The following is a 16,293-nucleotide window of genomic DNA, read 5'->3' on the forward strand; positions in this document are numbered from 1 at the left end:
AATAGGGAATATATCAATTGTAATAAAATTCATTATGTTTTGGTTGATATCAGATTTTTCAGCGTAGTAGTTTAGAAAACATTAAAATATATGTACGGAAAATATGTATATGTATATACATGTCAAATACATGTATCTTTCAATAAATTTTATGTTTACATTGCAAGTCTTTAGCTCATTGAGATATATACATAAATACAATTACATAATACGAAACATGTATGTCCGTGTTATAGTTAGTTATATTACATTGTATTAAAATTTCACTATTTTTTTAGATTTGTTATCATTGTTTTCATTTAGAATCTTCTTGTTTTCTTCCAAACATTCTATGTCACCATTTGCAATCGTGGTTACTGTGACGGTATTTTCCTCCCTTTCCTTTATTAAATCTGGACAATCCTTTTTTAAATGTGTAACATCTCCACAAATTTTACAACAACCTCCTTGAGGATATACTCCCTTAGGATTATCAGGACATTGTTTAGCAATATGCCCTTGCTCGCGACAAATGAAACAAGTTGCGTATCGAAATTCCGTTGGTTTAGCTACTTTGCATTCAAAATGTGTGTGTTCTGTTGATCCACATTTAAAGCAGATACCGGTACCTGCTTGTTCAGATCCAAGTTCAGGGCAATCAGACAAATTATGTCCTGATTTACGGCAATGAAAGCAAACGCACTTTTTAATTCTTGCCAGTGCTTTCTCGGCTTTTCTTCTTTCTAATTTCATGGCTACATTTATCTCCCTCTCTGGAATTCCTATAAAGAGATATAAAATACAAAAGTTAACACCAGTAACTAAAGAATACAGAATATCCAAAACAGACTTCTTATATTATGTACCTTTCATAATCATTTTTTGTTTCAATTCATGTAATCTATCTGCATCTTCCTTTTTAACTGGAAAACCATCAAACTTTACAATTTCAACTTCAACACCATTGATTACTAATTTAGTATAGCCTATATCTGGTTTCCTTCTTATGTGTTCTTTATCATCTCGAATTTTAGGAGGTTTCTGCTTCTTCTTATTATTTTCCAATTTTTGCATACCAAATTTATATGGACCATTTCTAAAATCTGTAGACTGATCCCCAAATCTTTTATCAAATCTTCTTGTTTGACCATTTCCCATACCCTCCCTTTTATCATTATTCATATTGTTAATACTCTCAGAATTGTTATCATTTCTTGTTTCAAATCCTGCGTTTTGTCTTCTTTTCATATTGCGTTTTTGACGTTTAGATAACATACCTTTAGTTTTGTTCTTTGAATCATGTACATTGTTTGTCTCATTATTCAACTCATCCACTTTGTTCTGCTTATTACTTTTATTGTTATATTGATTATTACTTTTTTTATCCTTATCTTTTACTTCTGTCACAGATCTATCAACCTCATCAATATTTCTCTTTTTAACTTTAACATTACTTTCATCGTGTTTATCTGAAGATACATTTTGATTTTCTTTTACTATACTTGACTGTGTCTTGCGTTTCATGGCTTTTTTGACTTCCGAATTATTTTTCCTTTCATAACTGTTTTCAAATTCTGCCCAATTACTTTTGTCATTTGTAATATCAGAAGTACTTTGCTTTTCACATAACAATTCTTTTGCGGATTTCGTTTTTTCTGAATATCCTTGAGACGTGGATAAATTCTCTACTAATTGTTGTTTCATTACGTGCCATGGTGTAGGGTCATTAGGTAATCTTTCATTGGAAGCTTTAGATCCTTTAGCTCTAGCGAATCGAGTCATGTTTGAAAAATTCTGAAGCCACCTAAATTTGATAAAAAATTGAATTAAATTTTCTGGAACATGACGTTATCACTAACAGCTACAATAAATTTGCTGTCATTTGAACTATTCATTACAGAAAACTGTATATTCAAAATGTCAAGGAAAGAAATCATTACCTCCAGATTTATTACATTAATTTTTATGAAAAATTATACGTAAGATATATTTCCAACAACAAATAAAGACATATATGAAAACAATTGCATTGAACGATATTCTACCACGTGTTAGTCATTCTATATAATTTGTAATAGACTCTTGCTTCCTCTCTCTGGCTCTCACTCCCCACTCCATACCATGGGTAAAGAGGTGGTATACCTCCTATTTGCCTAGGCGGAGGCGGAGGTCGTTCGGGCGGCAGCCATCTTCTACACGACAACGGGGACTTCCCTCCAAGAAGCGTGGCGTCTGAGAGAATCTGTTTGTACAAAAGCATCGCCCCATGTGTGGGCTCCTGTAAACGTGCTAGCGAAATAAAAACGTTTCATTGATCGGTAGTCGCGTGGTGTTTCTCTGTAAAACCGTAGTGATTAGATTAGATCCGCTACAATTATACTCCAAGTGGCGCCATCTCTATATAACGTTATGTACTATAGATACCAACCAGACGTAGTTATCCATAGATATTTATTTACGTTATTTATTATTAAAATCAGAGAGTTCCGCAGTTATATCTTACCCTCTAGATAAAATAAAGCCATGAAATGAAGTTTTGGCGGCAGGCCTCGCCATAAATGTTGAGAAAATGAAAATTTTCTATCAATATAAGAGGAAGGGAAAACAGTTGCGTATTGTTGTTTTTGCGATATGTCTTGATTTAAAATATTTCATATTTTTTCTTATTATTAACAAATTTCATTATATCTAAATATAATCTAATTGTAAGTATATTTTATTTAACATACTGTCAGTAAATATTCTCAAAAAATCACTTTCCAGTAATGAACAACGATTACTTACACAAGTATTTTTATTAGTAGAGGAGTTCATTTTCTGGGGACTATATTCTGTATTCTGTAACATAAATACATCTTTTTAAATAAATTAAGGCTATCCTGTGATTATTTCTTCGCAAATCTGGTATTATACGTTTTTAACGTATCTTACCGTAAAATACTGTAAAATGTAAAAAACCCTAGAAAACGCTCGGATCACAGCCGACTCTAGTACTAGCCGTGCTGAAGTAAAAATGGCAACACCGCGGGAGTCTGGTCTGAATATATCAACACCTAGCCTACTCTATCTGCCTCCCGGACTCCCGGACTCTCAGCCAATCAACGTCGTCAGACTCCCAACTACTCTCTGGACTTCACATAACCTCTTTGGTTTCGTTCCAATAATTTCGCTTGTTTCAAGGTTTTTATTAACTTATATACACGTTCATCAATTCTTAAATGTTTCAATTTGACCCAAAGATGGTTTTATTTTGCTTCATACCTAAATTTTCTTGAAACCACTGTAAATATTTCAAATATCATGCTTCACAACACCAAACTACTTTGAGAGTACACAAAATATATATCACATTTATAACAATTTTATACTACCACATCACTTCTATTTGCCATAGTTGCAACGTTTATATATTGTTTATACATAATTAACACCAAATAGTGTATATTACTACAGCTTTTAATTAAAAAAGACGTTAATTACAATTCCGAGCACAGGACTCTGTTTTTGAAAATAGGACTCCCGATTGTCACGTGAGCGGTGTTGCCACGTTGTTCAGCATGGCTAGTACTAGAGTCGGCTGTGCTCGGATGAACCAACCCTGCTCTTTGCCATGGGTTCGCCGAGAAGTTGGTACGCCTACTCTTTTAGGTTGATACCTCTGCACAAGAGTAGAATTTGGCGAGTCTGTGAGGGGAAGCGCACATGGCGTGGTGTACAGACGCACGCTAAATAAAAAGTTTTCTTTAATCGTAAATACCAGTATCCTTAATTAACCACGAACAAATTGCACGCAGTGAGGGGTAAGGAATCTCTGACAGGCATCCTCTAGGAACAACCCTACAAGGAATCGTATATTTATCGTAATTATAATCCTGGATTATTTGAACTATTATGGACTTAGACCAAAGTTACCAGGAGATTCGGCGGCTATGCACTGATATACTAGATGATATACCCAGTTACAGCCGACTCTAGTACTAGCCATGCTGAACAACGTGGCAACACCGCTCACGTGACAATCGGGAGTCCTATTTTCAAAAACAGAGTCCTGTGCTCGGAATTGTAATTAACGTCTATTTTAATTAAAAGTTGTAGTAATATACACTATTTTGTGTTAATTATGTATAAATATATAAACGTTGCAACTATGGCAAATAGAAGTGATGTGGTAGTATAAAATTGTTATAAATGTGATATATATTTTGTGTACTCTCAAAGTAGTTTGGTGTTGTGAAGCATGATATTTGAAATATTTACAGTGGTTTCAAGAAAATTTAGGTATGAAGCAAAATGAAACCATCTCTGGATCAAATTGAAACATTTAAGAATTGATAAACGTGTATATAAGTTAATAAAAACCTTGAAACAAGCGAAATTATTGGAACGAAACCAAAGAGGTTATGTGAAGTCCAGAGAGTACAGTAAAACCTGGATAAATGCAACCAAGATTGGGACCCAGTGGTTGCATTTATCCAAGCGAGGTGTCGAATCTCTGATTACACGCGACGACCAGCCAAGCGTGAACGTAGAAAGGAACAGACAGTGGCGGAAAGAGAGAGGTCCGATGATGAAAGGAAAGAGCCGAAACATATCAGTGTGACTAATACTAATTCAACTATAAAACTTTTTTATTTTTGACTTTTTTTTATTGAAACTTTTACTAACGCATTGGTGAAATTTTTCTGATTATAATTTTACCAAACACGATATAGTTTCAATTATAATTACTTGCTAAAATTGATGTTAAAGGTTGGCGAAAAGCAACAGAGATCGAAATTAAAACCAGTCGCGGTGTCGGCTTTGGTTTCAAAGGTTTCATTTATCCAGGCAAGGTGGCGATTCTGGGCATTTAATGCTGCATTTATCCAAGCGAGGTGTCGATTCTGCGTCCGTACACATGTTTTGTATTTATCCGACATGCCGATTCTGCGTCCGTACACATCATTTATATTTAGTCGTGGTGTCAATTCTATGTTGTTTACTCTATTACTATTGTTTATAAATATCATTCAACCTATATCGTGTTTGGTGTCATTTTAATCAGAAAAATCTCACAAATGCGTTAGTAAAAGTTTCATTAAGAAAAAGTTAAAAATAAAAAAGTTTTATCTTTCAATTAGTATTAGTCACACCGATATTACGGTCGGATCATATTACACGATTTCCTCGTCGAGCGGCTTGGTTCGCCTAGGGGGATCCCCCCAACTGGAAGGGATAGCGATGTTGCACTTATCCAAGCATTCTTTCGTTGCATTTATCCAGGTTTTACTGTAGTCGGGAGTCTGACGACGTTGATTGGCTGAGAGTCTGGGAGTCCGGGAGGCAGATAGAGTAGGGTAGGTGTTGATATATTCAGACCGGACTCCCGCGGTGTTGCCATTTTTACTTCAGCACGGCTAGTACTAGAGTCGGTTGTGACTGGTAGTGTATCTAGTTCCATAAAATAACCATTCTTCTGGTTAATTTAAAAATAAATGGTAGTCATTTGGAATATTACTGATGGCGTATGAACGGTGATTATAATTTAACAAGACCGAAAAATTATTAGAATAATTATTTGACAAACATATATTTTGAGAAGACCGCCTAGAATTAAGTATTTTTGAAGTTTGACCACTATACAAAAGCGGCGGAAATTATTGAATAAATTACCGACTGGACTTCCGAAAGTCGGTAAGTTAACGAATAGTTTGCGCCGCTTTTATATAGATGGCGCAATGTTCCATGGCTTGGGTGTTAGGGACCCCGAAGCACGGGTGATTACAAACCAACATTATGACATCCGGGGTATCAGGGATCCCGTAGCTAAAATGTACGACCCATAGATTTTCTATAGAAAAATTGAAACCTCTGTAAGTTTTGACTTATTGTTAGACGCACAAACGCAACCGTTTTGAACTAGTCTCACTCAGCGAGATGTTTCTAATGTGTATAAAGCGTATTTCCAACCCTAGTAGTTTTCAAGTTGAAAAGTGACACGGACGCACGTCTTTACGTTTTGTATATACACATAAGATTAACTAAGAGAATGGTTATTTCATGGGACTGGATATGCTTTCAGTTCAAAGACCTATACACAATAAAATCGAAACATTTATATATATATATATATATATATTTTATTAATATATAATATAAAAGTTTAATAGGACATTTAATGATGAGCAGCTGCTTTTCTCATTTGTACAAGGATATTTCCAAGTTCTTCACGTTTCCTTTTGGCCCTAATGTGTGTGCCCAACTATAAAATTATTAAATATATTATTTGTAGACTGATGACTAATGGTAGAATAAATATAGACAAATATCTTCTGTAGTGCTTACCCTTCTTTTTAAAAACTTCAATGCACGTTTATCCTTGGAAACTTTCAACAGTTCCATAGCACGTTTTTCATAAGGTGCATGTCCAGTTACTTCACGGATTAAATCTCTGATGAACTTGGAATGTTTAGTTTGCCTCTACATTAAATAGATAATTATGTTAAAATATTAATACTTACAATATTAACTATACTCAGTCACACATAAGTATCCAAACAAATGATATATTGCCATACTTATGACAATATAAATACTAGGATTTTACTTTAACTGATAATATATACCAACCCCTTTAAATCTAGCTGGCAAAACACACACTGTCTTTTTCTTCTCATTTTTATTTTTGGCCACACGGATTTTGGTTGTTTTGTGGCCTCTGCTGAGACCAACAGCTAATTCGTATCTTGGAGCCATCCTGAAGAAGACAATACCTTTAGGTTAAGTAGATCAACGTAGAAGTGCGAAACAATACGTATTTTACAATAATATTAAGCGTATAAGATTCTAATGTTTTATAAAGACACACTTTGTTATAGAAATATATCTATTTCAAATAAGATTATAGAAATATTTTATGATTTAATTCTGTACTAACCTCGACGGTTCGAATACTTGTACAGAAGAAAATTCAACCCCGTTTTCAATGAAGATCTTCCATTTAATTTTATGCGCATGCGCTTTGAAAGTAACTAATCCGATCTTCAAAGTATGCAACTGCTTTATTCTGCCTTAAAAAATAATCAAAAGATAAAATAATATAACAGCGTTCAAAACTTTGTATTATGTAAGATTATATTTAATAAACAATTTAACTTGTTTTTTCGTGTTTATACTTAAATTTACAAATATGAGTTGAAATATCCAAAATGTACTTTATTGCCTATGGAAGCTTATTTAATAAATGTAGCTTTATGAAATTGCCTTATTAATATGTCAAAATAACATTTGTAGTCATTTTTTGTTAAATTATGATGTTTGGATAAAAGTAAATCACTAAAATAAATCCGTTAGCTCAAAAAACACTCGATTCGTCAGCCCACGTCAGCCATATTTATAGTGATATTCTTGCTTGCAATTGGAAGTTTTGGTTGTCACAAAAATTGAATGAGGTTCATTGCCTTCCTTTAATAAGACTTTTTTTCGGAAAATCTTGTATTTAACAATTATAAAATGATTGTTAAAAAGATAATAGCTTCTAATATCTTCCACAAAGTTAGACAGCTAGGTAAGTTGCATATAAGATTTGAAAAGATATTTAAATTTTTGCTTTTTACATAATCTTAATTGACTATTTTTTTTATAACATTGAAATAACCTTATTAGCCAATGTCGTTCGTTATTAGTCTTATTCAATACTATAAATAAATATAAATAACTATAAATAATTATAATAAAAAATGTAATGTAAATTCCACGCACAATAAAACAAAATATATAATTTATAAAATTAATTTTGATTTGTTATATGTGTATGATTATGTCGAATTTGTAGTTATAAGACATCGCAACATGCATTATATTATTTTTACAGAATCACTATCTAAAACCAATCTTCTTGCAAATTCATGTAAACTTCCTCAGTTTGGTAGAACGTCCACAACTCTGGCAAATCCTAAACAATGTTTACATTCTAATGTAATGAATAATGGAACTAAGGTAATAATTTTGTAGAATTATTCTCTTTCGTTTCAGTTATTTATTTTCTATAAATTTGTGCTATGTTGTCTTTAGTTTCCAGTAATTGGAACTGTTGGTCTGCAATTGAGTCGGAAAGCAAGTACAATTAATAGCGATCATGTACGTCTTTGGGTTTTCGAAAAACTTGTCTCATCAGCACTTCCAGTCATAATTCCTGCTGCATTAATAATGGAAAATGCTGCTCTTGATGGAATTATGTCTGTATTAATTGTGATGCATACACACTGGTGAATATTTGTTAATGATGTTTTTATTTATATGTTCTCATATACCAAATTCTCTATTATTTTTCAATATAAAAAATAATAATACCATCGATAATATAGTATTAATATATAAATTAATAATACTTGAATACAATATCATTTTTCTTCCAATAGGGGTTTGGAGGCTATTATTACAGACTATGCACGTCCGATTATTGTTGGAACAGTAGTACCAAAAGTGCTGCACTTGTCGTTATTTATCCTTTCAGCAGTTACACTTTGTGGACTGCTTGTACTTATAAATGATGGCCCTGGTGTTTCAAGGGCTATTAAAAACTTTTGGGCCATTGGTAAGAAACCTAAAGAGAGTGTTGCTAGCGATGAATAATTGTTATTGTAATTTTAACACCTCAATAGATGATTAATTTAGATATTTGATAATTATATATTGTAAATTATTTCAGAATAAACTATTTATCATTGAATTTGGATGTATTATTTTATAAGTGTATAATCTAAAAAATTATTAAGTTACAATGGTACCTCGGTATACGTCTGCTTTGGAATACGTCTTGTTTGGACGTGATAAACTTTGTTCGGTATACGACATACATTTTTTGTGTGAATTTTGCATCATTTGTTTAAACAGTGTTTAAAATATCAATAGGAGTTTTTTTTACACGAGAACGGATTAATCATTTTTACATTACTTCTTATGGGAAAGGTTGGTTTGGTATACGTCCTATTCGGTATAAGTCCAAACATCAGGAACGGATTAAGATCGTATGTCGAGGTACCACTGTACTGTATAATTGAAGAATATATATTTATTCATTAAAATTATAAAACAGAATAAGTGCAGTACATATATATTTATGATGTAATAGATTGGTGATATAATTTTCATAATATATTAATTTTACGAAAATTATTATTTTTGAAAAACAACTTAAAATCTGCTCAATTATTCTACAATTTAAATTTTACTTTCCCTCTGCTTTAGCAACTTTGTCTATGAAAGTTGCAAGTTTAATATCCCTTGGTGATAGACCATTCACATCATGAGAAGATAAGGTAATGTTTACTTTATTGTAAACATTGAACCATTCAGGATGATGATCCATTTTTTCAGCCTGTAATGCAACTCTGGTCATAAAACCAAAGGCCTAAAAACATAGAAAAGAAATATATTTTCATTGATTAATGAAAAACAGGCAATTAATGTCCTTAAACTAAGACACACCTGATTAAAATTGTTGAATAGGAATTCTTTATAAATAGCATCCCTATTTTCTTGCACAGACCAACCATTTGTCAGTAATGGTTTTAAGTCATTGTCTCGTTCTTCTTTAGTAAGTTTTCCCTAAAAATAGTTGATAACATTAGTATTAAGAAAATCCGATCAATACGGATCAGAAAACTTCGACCATTTTTCAATCATAACATATTATTTGAGAAAACAAATTGTTTAGCACAAAAAAGAAACATTTACATTATTTCATTGGTAAATTACGATTTTAATTATCGACAAATAATTTCAAGCGTGAATTTCTTAATCGCCAACCACTTGTTACGCCCAAAGAATATGAAGTGCTATCTGTATATGAAATATATAATTTTAAGTTTGTCATTTTATCGTAAATCATAAAGATTACACATCTAATAAAAAATTCATTAGAATGATAGTAAGTTTAAGATAATTAATTATCCACGGAATATTTAAAAAACATCTGTCATCAGTAAAAAATGTTGCACAAAGTTAAATATATATTTTTTTTATTATTAGACAATAATAGATGCTTCTTTAATATTTTGTTTTATACATTTAACACAACAAACTCACCATTTTTCTTTTTTTTAAAACAGTCGTAGATGAGTTTCTTCGGTAAAAAATATCGAATATTTCCTCTTGCAGGATCCCCCTACTATTTATCAAACGCATGCGCGTTAAAGATGCCATGGTTTTTGCTTTCTTTTTCCTTGATTGCGACAACTTTTGTATCAATAAATTAATTAATATCTGGTGGTTATATAACTAGCTGTTGCTAAATACTTTTTCTCCGCAAACTGTTTAAAACTGTGTAAAATTTTTAAATACAAGTTCTTTTAATAATAGTTATGACACTAAATACATTTCCGTTTCCCGTTACTTAAACATTATTTATTTTTTGCAAAATATCAAGCTAATTACGTAGTTATTCTCAGCCTAAATTAAAATTTTAAAATATTTTCCTTAAGAATTATGAAAACTGAATTTGTATTAATAGGTTACGAGCATAACCTTACCAGTAAATCTATCTCTTTTTTCGTGGATTTACAAAAAAAATTTCAAACACCTTTTTAGTATTATCAGTATTATAGATTATTAAATAGTTTCTTAGTTTCACAGTTAAAAATATTCATTTATACCATTCTTCTATTTTACTTTAATTGATGAAAAAATAATCACTCATGTAAAATTGCAAAGAAAGGGTGGTGCAATTAAAACTGTTACATTATTTTTCTTTTTTATTAAATTTCATTAATTCAGAGAATATTTGTTAAATCTGATGCTACTTCCTCTTGCTTTTAAAGTTTATTTTATTTGTGCGTAAAATTATGCTGTTAATATCTGCGTGGAGGTTAATCGCTAGATGGTTAAAGTATTTCTGTAATTTTTAACCGACTTCGAAAAGGAGGAGGTTACTCAATTCGATCAGTATGTATGTTTTTTTTTTTTTTCTGTGTGTGTTCATCGATTATTCCGAGATGGATGGACCATTCGGAACGAAACCTTTTGCATCTTGTAGGGTATGTCTTCCGATTGGTCCCATTAAAAAAAATTTTTCATTTTTTCATTGTTATTGTAAAATACATGAAGTTTTTAATCTCAAGATTGGACGATTACAATGATCTTTTAATATGTTGTCGGGGGCATGATTCTGAACAATTTTTTCCTTATGCTTAATTAACGGAAAGCTTTAGTTTCCGAGATATTCGTGAAAAACTATTGTTACTACTACATTGAATTCTACGTATGCTTACGTGTCTCTACCGGTGCATGAGTCAGCATGCAGTCGCCGATTCTCTACTGTTTCTATATATTTAGAAATTATTTCATATTTTTTAGTGCATTTCGAAGTCGGTTGTATTTTTTGTTAAAAATTATTTTATGTTAATTTTCATTCTTAACGTTTGAACTAAATTATATATAATTAGAGCATTTAACTATCTTCATTAACAGTTAAAAATCTTCCGTTTTTCGAAACAGAAAATTTTCTATTTCGTTAGTTTCTCTTCTAACCGCCACATGGCCAGCTGGCGCTACTGGTCTTAGAACGCGTACTGATCCAAAATTAAAAACCAGAATAATTTGATGGTAATTATGGCACAAACTAAATAATTATAGTCTTAATTACGATTATAAACGTTAAGAGGCAAGGCCAGGCCATCAATAGAATCATTTAAAGTATAAAAAAGACCCCAACAAAGTAGTAGAAATTCAAGTTTAAAAATTTACAATTTCCTTGATCATTAATTCATTTTTTAGCTCCACCAAAGAATAAAATAGGAGAACACCGCATGCGTTGTATTTGAAGGAAAATAAAATACACTGAAATAAAATCAATTTAATAAAAAGATCTCGAAGCGAGCTACCCGCTTCAAAATAAACGTACACGTGAGAGATCGATATTATATTTATATTTATAAAATTATTCATCATTAGAAAGCACATATGATCTATCTATATGACGTAATTCACTACGTACACACGCGTACAAGCGTGCCTACGAGCGCACGCACGCACAAAGAGAAAAAAAATACACTCAGAGCCGCACGCACACATGTGAAACCGTTCATTCTGTAGCGCACGCACGCGTAAGCACACACATACACACACGCACAAATCATACGTACTTATACACATGCAAGCATACATTTACATACACACACGCGCGCGGGCATACATACACACGTACGTGGGCGCGCGTGTCCGCCACACACACACACACACACACACATACACATTACGTCATTGTGTGAACGGCGACGCACGACTAACGAAACGAGTATACATGTCTATGTATGCACGTGTACATATTCAGAGTACCTCACGAATGTGTTTTACAGGGTATTTTTTTTTATCATTTTTTTTATATTACGCAAAACTTTGTAACTGCTCGAATAATTGGAAGAAAGTGCAACAGAGATGAGCAGGCCAGTGTCATCACAGTAATGCCGCATCGTCTACCTCGCGAGAAAATATCTTCGTGTCACAAAATCATTTTTTATCTTCTTTATTCATATACATTTATATGTATATAATATATATATATATACTTCTACTTCATTCTTTCGCTTTCGTTCATCTTGTAACGTGTACATCTTTCACTCGGGTATTTTGTCTTCCGATCGTTCTTTTATCAACCCCGAATCCTTACGATCTAAACAAATGTATCTTTAAAAACGTTAACGTTTCTCGATAATAAGATCCATTAGTTGCTAAAACGATCAATAAAATTGCAACTAAAAAAAAAAAGAAATAACCGTAATAATAAGCAAAAAAAAAGAAAACGAATTCATCGTTCGTTCAAAACGCTCGATCGCGTTAAACCCGATCAACGATCACTCCCCGTTTTTTAAAAAAATCACGTTCGCGCGAACGTACATGTATAATGAAAAAGAAAACGACACTACATACATATAGAAAGAGAAATAAAAAATAAAAATAAAAACAGACAAAAAAAGAACACCGGGGAGAATAGTAAAAATTCATCGTCAAACACTAATGCAACCACGTGCAATTTAGGTATAAAAAGATAACGCGTTTTAAAAAGAACAACTACGATCTATAGGGGACACGGTCGCGTAAAAAGGAAAGAACAAAGTTTCTAACGTGTTCTGGCTGGGGATTTATGTCGCGAGGGAAACGAACCAATCGCTCGTCCATCGTCGACATGGATCCGATCGGAACTCGTCGATCGCAAAGAAGAGATCGACGGGTTCTCGCGCATGTTTACCTCGTGGCAATTTCTTCCAACATTTTCTTTCGTCGTTTTATCATCTTGCTTCATTTTCTTTCACTTTTTTTTATTCTTTTTTAATCTTTCTTTCGTTTTAATAATCATCGGTGAACATCCTGGAAAAATAAGACACTTGCGTGAGATTTCTTTCATATGCATGTAAATAATATACATATATACACGCCGATTCTTTTGTGTCGCGCGGCGTGTGTATATACATATACGAATAAACGTGAATTAGACGTATTTCTGCCCAACGTTTCTTTCCAACTCTCTTTCTCTCTATATATATCTCTCTCTCTCGATTCACTCCATTTCTATATATCGTTTTTTTTTTGTTCTTCCTTCCCACGATTCGATCAATGCAACAACAGATGTTCGAGAAGTAATTTTTAGTGTGCACTTCTAAAGACTCAAAGGAGAATTATCGAGCTATGCAAAATAGAAGGATTGATCTCCGTTATCTTATTTTTTTCCTTTTCATCTTCACACGTATACATATATAAATATACCGTAAATTTATATACCGATTATATATAAGTAATCGGATAAAATTAATTATATATAACACGCTATATAAATTTCTATACACATATACATACATATACATTTATACAATCATACTTTGTATACAATGTGTATGTATATAAAGGTACTCTTACTATTGAATAGAAATATGCATATTCCAAGTGTTCAATAATATCAATATCGATATAATAATAATTATTATTACAATAATATTAATAAAATAATAATAATAATAATAATCCTTAATATTATAATAATATAGTAATTGCAACAAGAATATTGGTAATAGTGATAATGATGATGTCAATAATAATAATAATAATATAATAATATAATAATAATAATAATAATAAAATAATAATATTAATAATAATAATAATAATAATAATAATAATAGTTATAATCATATTAACAACAACAAGTATTCTTTGTCACATTTTGGTTGCAGATTCTTACAATCACAAATATATTATTCATAAATGTAATAGTCAAAAAGGATCATTAAATTAAGAGAATACGTGAAATAGTGCTCTATTTGCTTTTTTCTTATCTTCGTCATCTTCTCATCATCCTCTTGTGTACAATAATTAAACCTATAAATAGTTCTATGTTCAACAGCCAGTGGTATAGTAAAGTATACCTTTGAGGTACCTACGTAGTTTCTTTCAGTGATACCAAATACAATACTGACGGTAAACGCGTGACAACCCTTTCAATCGGATTACAGGCGACCGTCAGTCCAATCGTGTCGGTATTATATTTATATTTATATTTATATTTTCATATATATAATATATTTATATTTATATTTATATTTATATATTTATATATATTTATACTCGAATATCGTCCGAAGCTGGGATGCCTCGAGAAAGGCATTTCTTTCTTTCTTTCAATCCTTTTATATTTATATATCTATATATATATATAAAATAATCGGCATCACACTTTAACGCCACGTGCTCTCCGCGAACTATTTCTTTCATCTTTTCGAATTCAATGCGTTCCCCTTTTGTCTCTCGAGATACGGATGCCGATCCACGATCCAGTTGCTCGATCTCCTCCACGATCGTTCTACAGACTGTGATACATCTATCCGAAATCGAAGACAATTTGCCAAGATCATCGAGACTGGTTCGGTACAACTGAAACGGGAAACCGGAAACTTTTTGGTCCTTCGAACTTTCGGAGCAAGATATAAAATCTACGCGCTGGACCCGCTTCTAGAAAGCCCCTTTTTGGCTGTACTTTTTCCTTTTTTCTTTTAACGACTGCCCTTATTCCTTTGGAATTTCACTTGTTCCAGCGCGTTTAAAGCCACGGAGAGCACGGGGTAGCGGCCTAAATTTTCTCGCAATTTTGTATTTGGTGATACGTGTCTGAATACTGACTTCGTGTGTGTATCTGTTCGTGTGTCTGTGTGCTAGTGAGTGTATGTGTGTGTGTATGTTGCGGCGTTTTACATATAATACAATTAGTATCCATTACGTATAATAGGGTGTATATTCTGCGTCGTACACACGCGGATCGATTCTTCACTTCACAGATTTCCTTCAACACCGCATGTAACCCGGTGTTGCTTACTTTTTTCTTTTCACGTTTCTAGCTTCAAACGTATATTACATAGATCCCTTTAGTCTGCAAACCGTTGGCCTGCAGTCACTCGGACAACAGTTTCTGTAACAGCGACGATTGGTTCACCTTTGGATCACCTCGAGCCACTTCCTCCATAGAAGTCTGCAAAATGAATTCCATTTCATTAATGTTCGACGGTGTCCTCTTCAGGACTGCGAATTTAACCCTTTGTCTGTTAACTCCACAGTGGTCACCTTCAATGGGAATATACTTTTATTGAATCAATAAATTTTCTAATTGAAAATTAAAACTTAATTTTGAATTCAGTCAAGTTTAATTACAGTATTAAAATTTATTTCTAAAGATTGATATCAAGCTTGCAACCACTCTAATTGTAAGATTAAACATTCAAGTCTTACGCTTAAGTGTTAAATTTTTATTTAGATTTAAATTCTAACTGTAATTTACAAAACAGGATTTTCAGAAAAATGTTGTAGAAAATACTTGACTTATTAATGAAAATATTATTTGACTAGTGAGAAGCTCGTAAGACAAAGGGCTAAAGACACTAGTCCAGTTCTTTTTTAAGGGATTCGTCAATTCAGAATGTAGGTAATGTTGAATTGGAAAAAAACGTATCAAATTATATGATATAATTCATAATTATTATAAGGTGTATTAGATTTGGATTGGTTTAATAAAATATTAATTATATGAAATGTCAAGTTCGTTATTTAATTCATCATCATAAATGAGTAATGTGTTGTTTCATAAATAATTAATTGAATAAGTATTTGAAATTTAATATTATTATGATATAATGTACACAGGATCGAGTATAGTAGGTTTCCCCGGGGAAAAAGGTGATGTCCTCCCTCCCTAAGCTTTTTCGGGTTCCGGAGTTCCTGGCCTTCGTCGTAGGCCTCCCTTTTCCCGGACTTCCGCCGCCCCGCCCTTGAGGCCTTTCCGCGAGGAATGACCAT

The 16,293-nt window shown here is 32.3% G+C and overlaps 5 protein-coding genes across 17 annotated transcripts in view; 1 reads left to right on the forward strand and 4 right to left on the reverse strand.

The window, feature by feature from the left end:
• Positions 1–65: 65 nt before the first annotated feature.
• LOC117609092 (uncharacterized) lies at positions 66–2,615 on the reverse strand. Of its 3 annotated transcripts, none has more exons than XM_034334989.2 (3): positions 2,025–2,615; positions 846–1,783; positions 66–761 (listed from the first exon to the last, which is right to left on the reverse strand). In XM_034334989.2, exons 1-3 carry the CDS (start codon positions 2,237–2,239, stop codon positions 256–258), a joined length of 1,659 nt encoding a protein of 552 aa, XP_034190880.2. In that variant the 5' UTR covers positions 2,240–2,615; the 3' UTR covers positions 66–255. The 3 variants fall into 3 exon arrangements, with proteins under 3 accessions (XP_034190880.2, XP_034190883.2, XP_034190881.2); XM_034334992.2 differs by having other exon boundaries at positions 2,122–2,278; XM_034334990.2 differs by having other exon boundaries at positions 1,920–2,102.
• A 3,444-nt stretch (positions 2,616–6,059) lies between these two features.
• Positions 6,060–7,038, reverse strand: RpL36 (ribosomal protein L36). The gene is made up of 4 exons (XM_034334868.2): positions 6,896–7,038; positions 6,589–6,715; positions 6,304–6,438; positions 6,060–6,220 (listed from the first exon to the last, which is right to left on the reverse strand). Exons 2-4 carry the CDS (start codon positions 6,712–6,714, stop codon positions 6,134–6,136), a joined length of 348 nt encoding a protein of 115 aa, XP_034190759.1. The 5' UTR covers position 6,715; positions 6,896–7,038; the 3' UTR covers positions 6,060–6,133.
• Positions 7,039–7,350: 312 nt separating this feature from the next.
• On the forward strand, positions 7,351–9,289 carry SdhD (succinate dehydrogenase, subunit D). The gene is made up of 4 exons (XM_034334867.2): positions 7,351–7,525; positions 7,832–7,956; positions 8,032–8,225; positions 8,379–9,289. Exons 1-4 carry the CDS (start codon positions 7,471–7,473, stop codon positions 8,590–8,592), a joined length of 588 nt encoding a protein of 195 aa, XP_034190758.1. The 5' UTR covers positions 7,351–7,470; the 3' UTR covers positions 8,593–9,289.
• Positions 9,017–10,617, reverse strand: Pcd (pterin-4a-carbinolamine dehydratase). 2 transcript variants are annotated; one of them, XM_034334873.2, is made up of 4 exons: positions 10,491–10,617; positions 10,048–10,281; positions 9,448–9,567; positions 9,017–9,370 (listed from the first exon to the last, which is right to left on the reverse strand). In XM_034334873.2, exons 2-4 carry the CDS (start codon positions 10,162–10,164, stop codon positions 9,188–9,190), a joined length of 420 nt encoding a protein of 139 aa, XP_034190764.1. In that variant the 5' UTR covers positions 10,165–10,281; positions 10,491–10,617; the 3' UTR covers positions 9,017–9,187. The 2 variants fall into 2 exon arrangements, with proteins under 2 accessions (XP_034190764.1, XP_076548054.1); XM_076691939.1 differs by lacking the exon at positions 10,491–10,617 and having other exon boundaries at positions 10,048–10,345.
• A 1,175-nt stretch (positions 10,618–11,792) lies between these two features.
• LOC117609063 (uncharacterized) overlaps positions 11,793–16,293 on the reverse strand; it is a 164,483-nt gene continuing 159,982 nt past the window's right edge. For all 10 annotated transcript variants that reach the window (XM_076691935.1, XM_076691937.1, XM_076691934.1 and 7 more), the window contains one exon: positions 11,793–15,472. In XM_076691935.1, the coding sequence (XP_076548050.1) occupies positions 15,395–15,472 (78 nt within the window). In that variant the 3' untranslated portion in view covers positions 11,793–15,394. The remainder of the gene's footprint in view (positions 15,473–16,293) is intronic.

This window comes from Osmia lignaria, chromosome 14 (assembly GCF_051020975.1).
Source record: "Osmia lignaria lignaria isolate PbOS001 chromosome 14, iyOsmLign1, whole genome shotgun sequence".
In the NCBI taxonomy this organism is placed as follows: domain Eukaryota; kingdom Metazoa; phylum Arthropoda; class Insecta; order Hymenoptera; family Megachilidae; genus Osmia; species Osmia lignaria.

Coding starts and splice junctions, on each gene's coding strand:
- LOC117609092 (XM_034334989.2), bottom strand. CDS start 2,239: ATGCTTTTGTACAAACAGATTCTCTCAGACGCCACGCTTCTTGGAGGG. Junction 1,784..2,024: donor TATAGAATGACTAACACGTG/GTAGAATATCGT, acceptor TATCAAATTTAG/GTGGCTTCAGAATTTTTCAA. Junction 762..845: donor ACAAAAAATGATTATGAAAG/GTACATAATATA, acceptor ATCTCTTTATAG/GAATTCCAGAGAGGGAGATA.
- Pcd (XM_034334873.2), bottom strand. CDS start 10,164: ATGGCATCTTTAACGCGCATGCGTTTGATAAATAGTAGGGGGATCCTG. Junction 9,568..10,047: donor TTTTAAAAAAAAGAAAAATG/GTGAGTTTGTTG, acceptor AACTATTTTTAG/GGAAAACTTACTAAAGAAGA. Junction 9,371..9,447: donor TATTCAACAATTTTAATCAG/GTGTGTCTTAGT, acceptor CTATGTTTTTAG/GCCTTTGGTTTTATGACCAG.
- SdhD (XM_034334867.2), top strand. CDS start 7,471: ATGATTGTTAAAAAGATAATAGCTTCTAATATCTTCCACAAAGTTAGA. Junction 7,957..8,031: donor TAATGAATAATGGAACTAAG/GTAATAATTTTG, acceptor TGTTGTCTTTAG/TTTCCAGTAATTGGAACTGT. Junction 8,226..8,378: donor ATTGTGATGCATACACACTG/GTGAATATTTGT, acceptor TTCTTCCAATAG/GGGTTTGGAGGCTATTATTA.
- RpL36 (XM_034334868.2), bottom strand. CDS start 6,714: ATGGCTCCAAGATACGAATTAGCTGTTGGTCTCAGCAGAGGCCACAAA. Junction 6,439..6,588: donor TGCCAGCTAGATTTAAAGGG/GTTGGTATATAT, acceptor TATTTAATGTAG/AGGCAAACTAAACATTCCAA. Junction 6,221..6,303: donor TGAAGTTTTTAAAAAGAAGG/GTAAGCACTACA, acceptor ATAATTTTATAG/TTGGGCACACACATTAGGGC.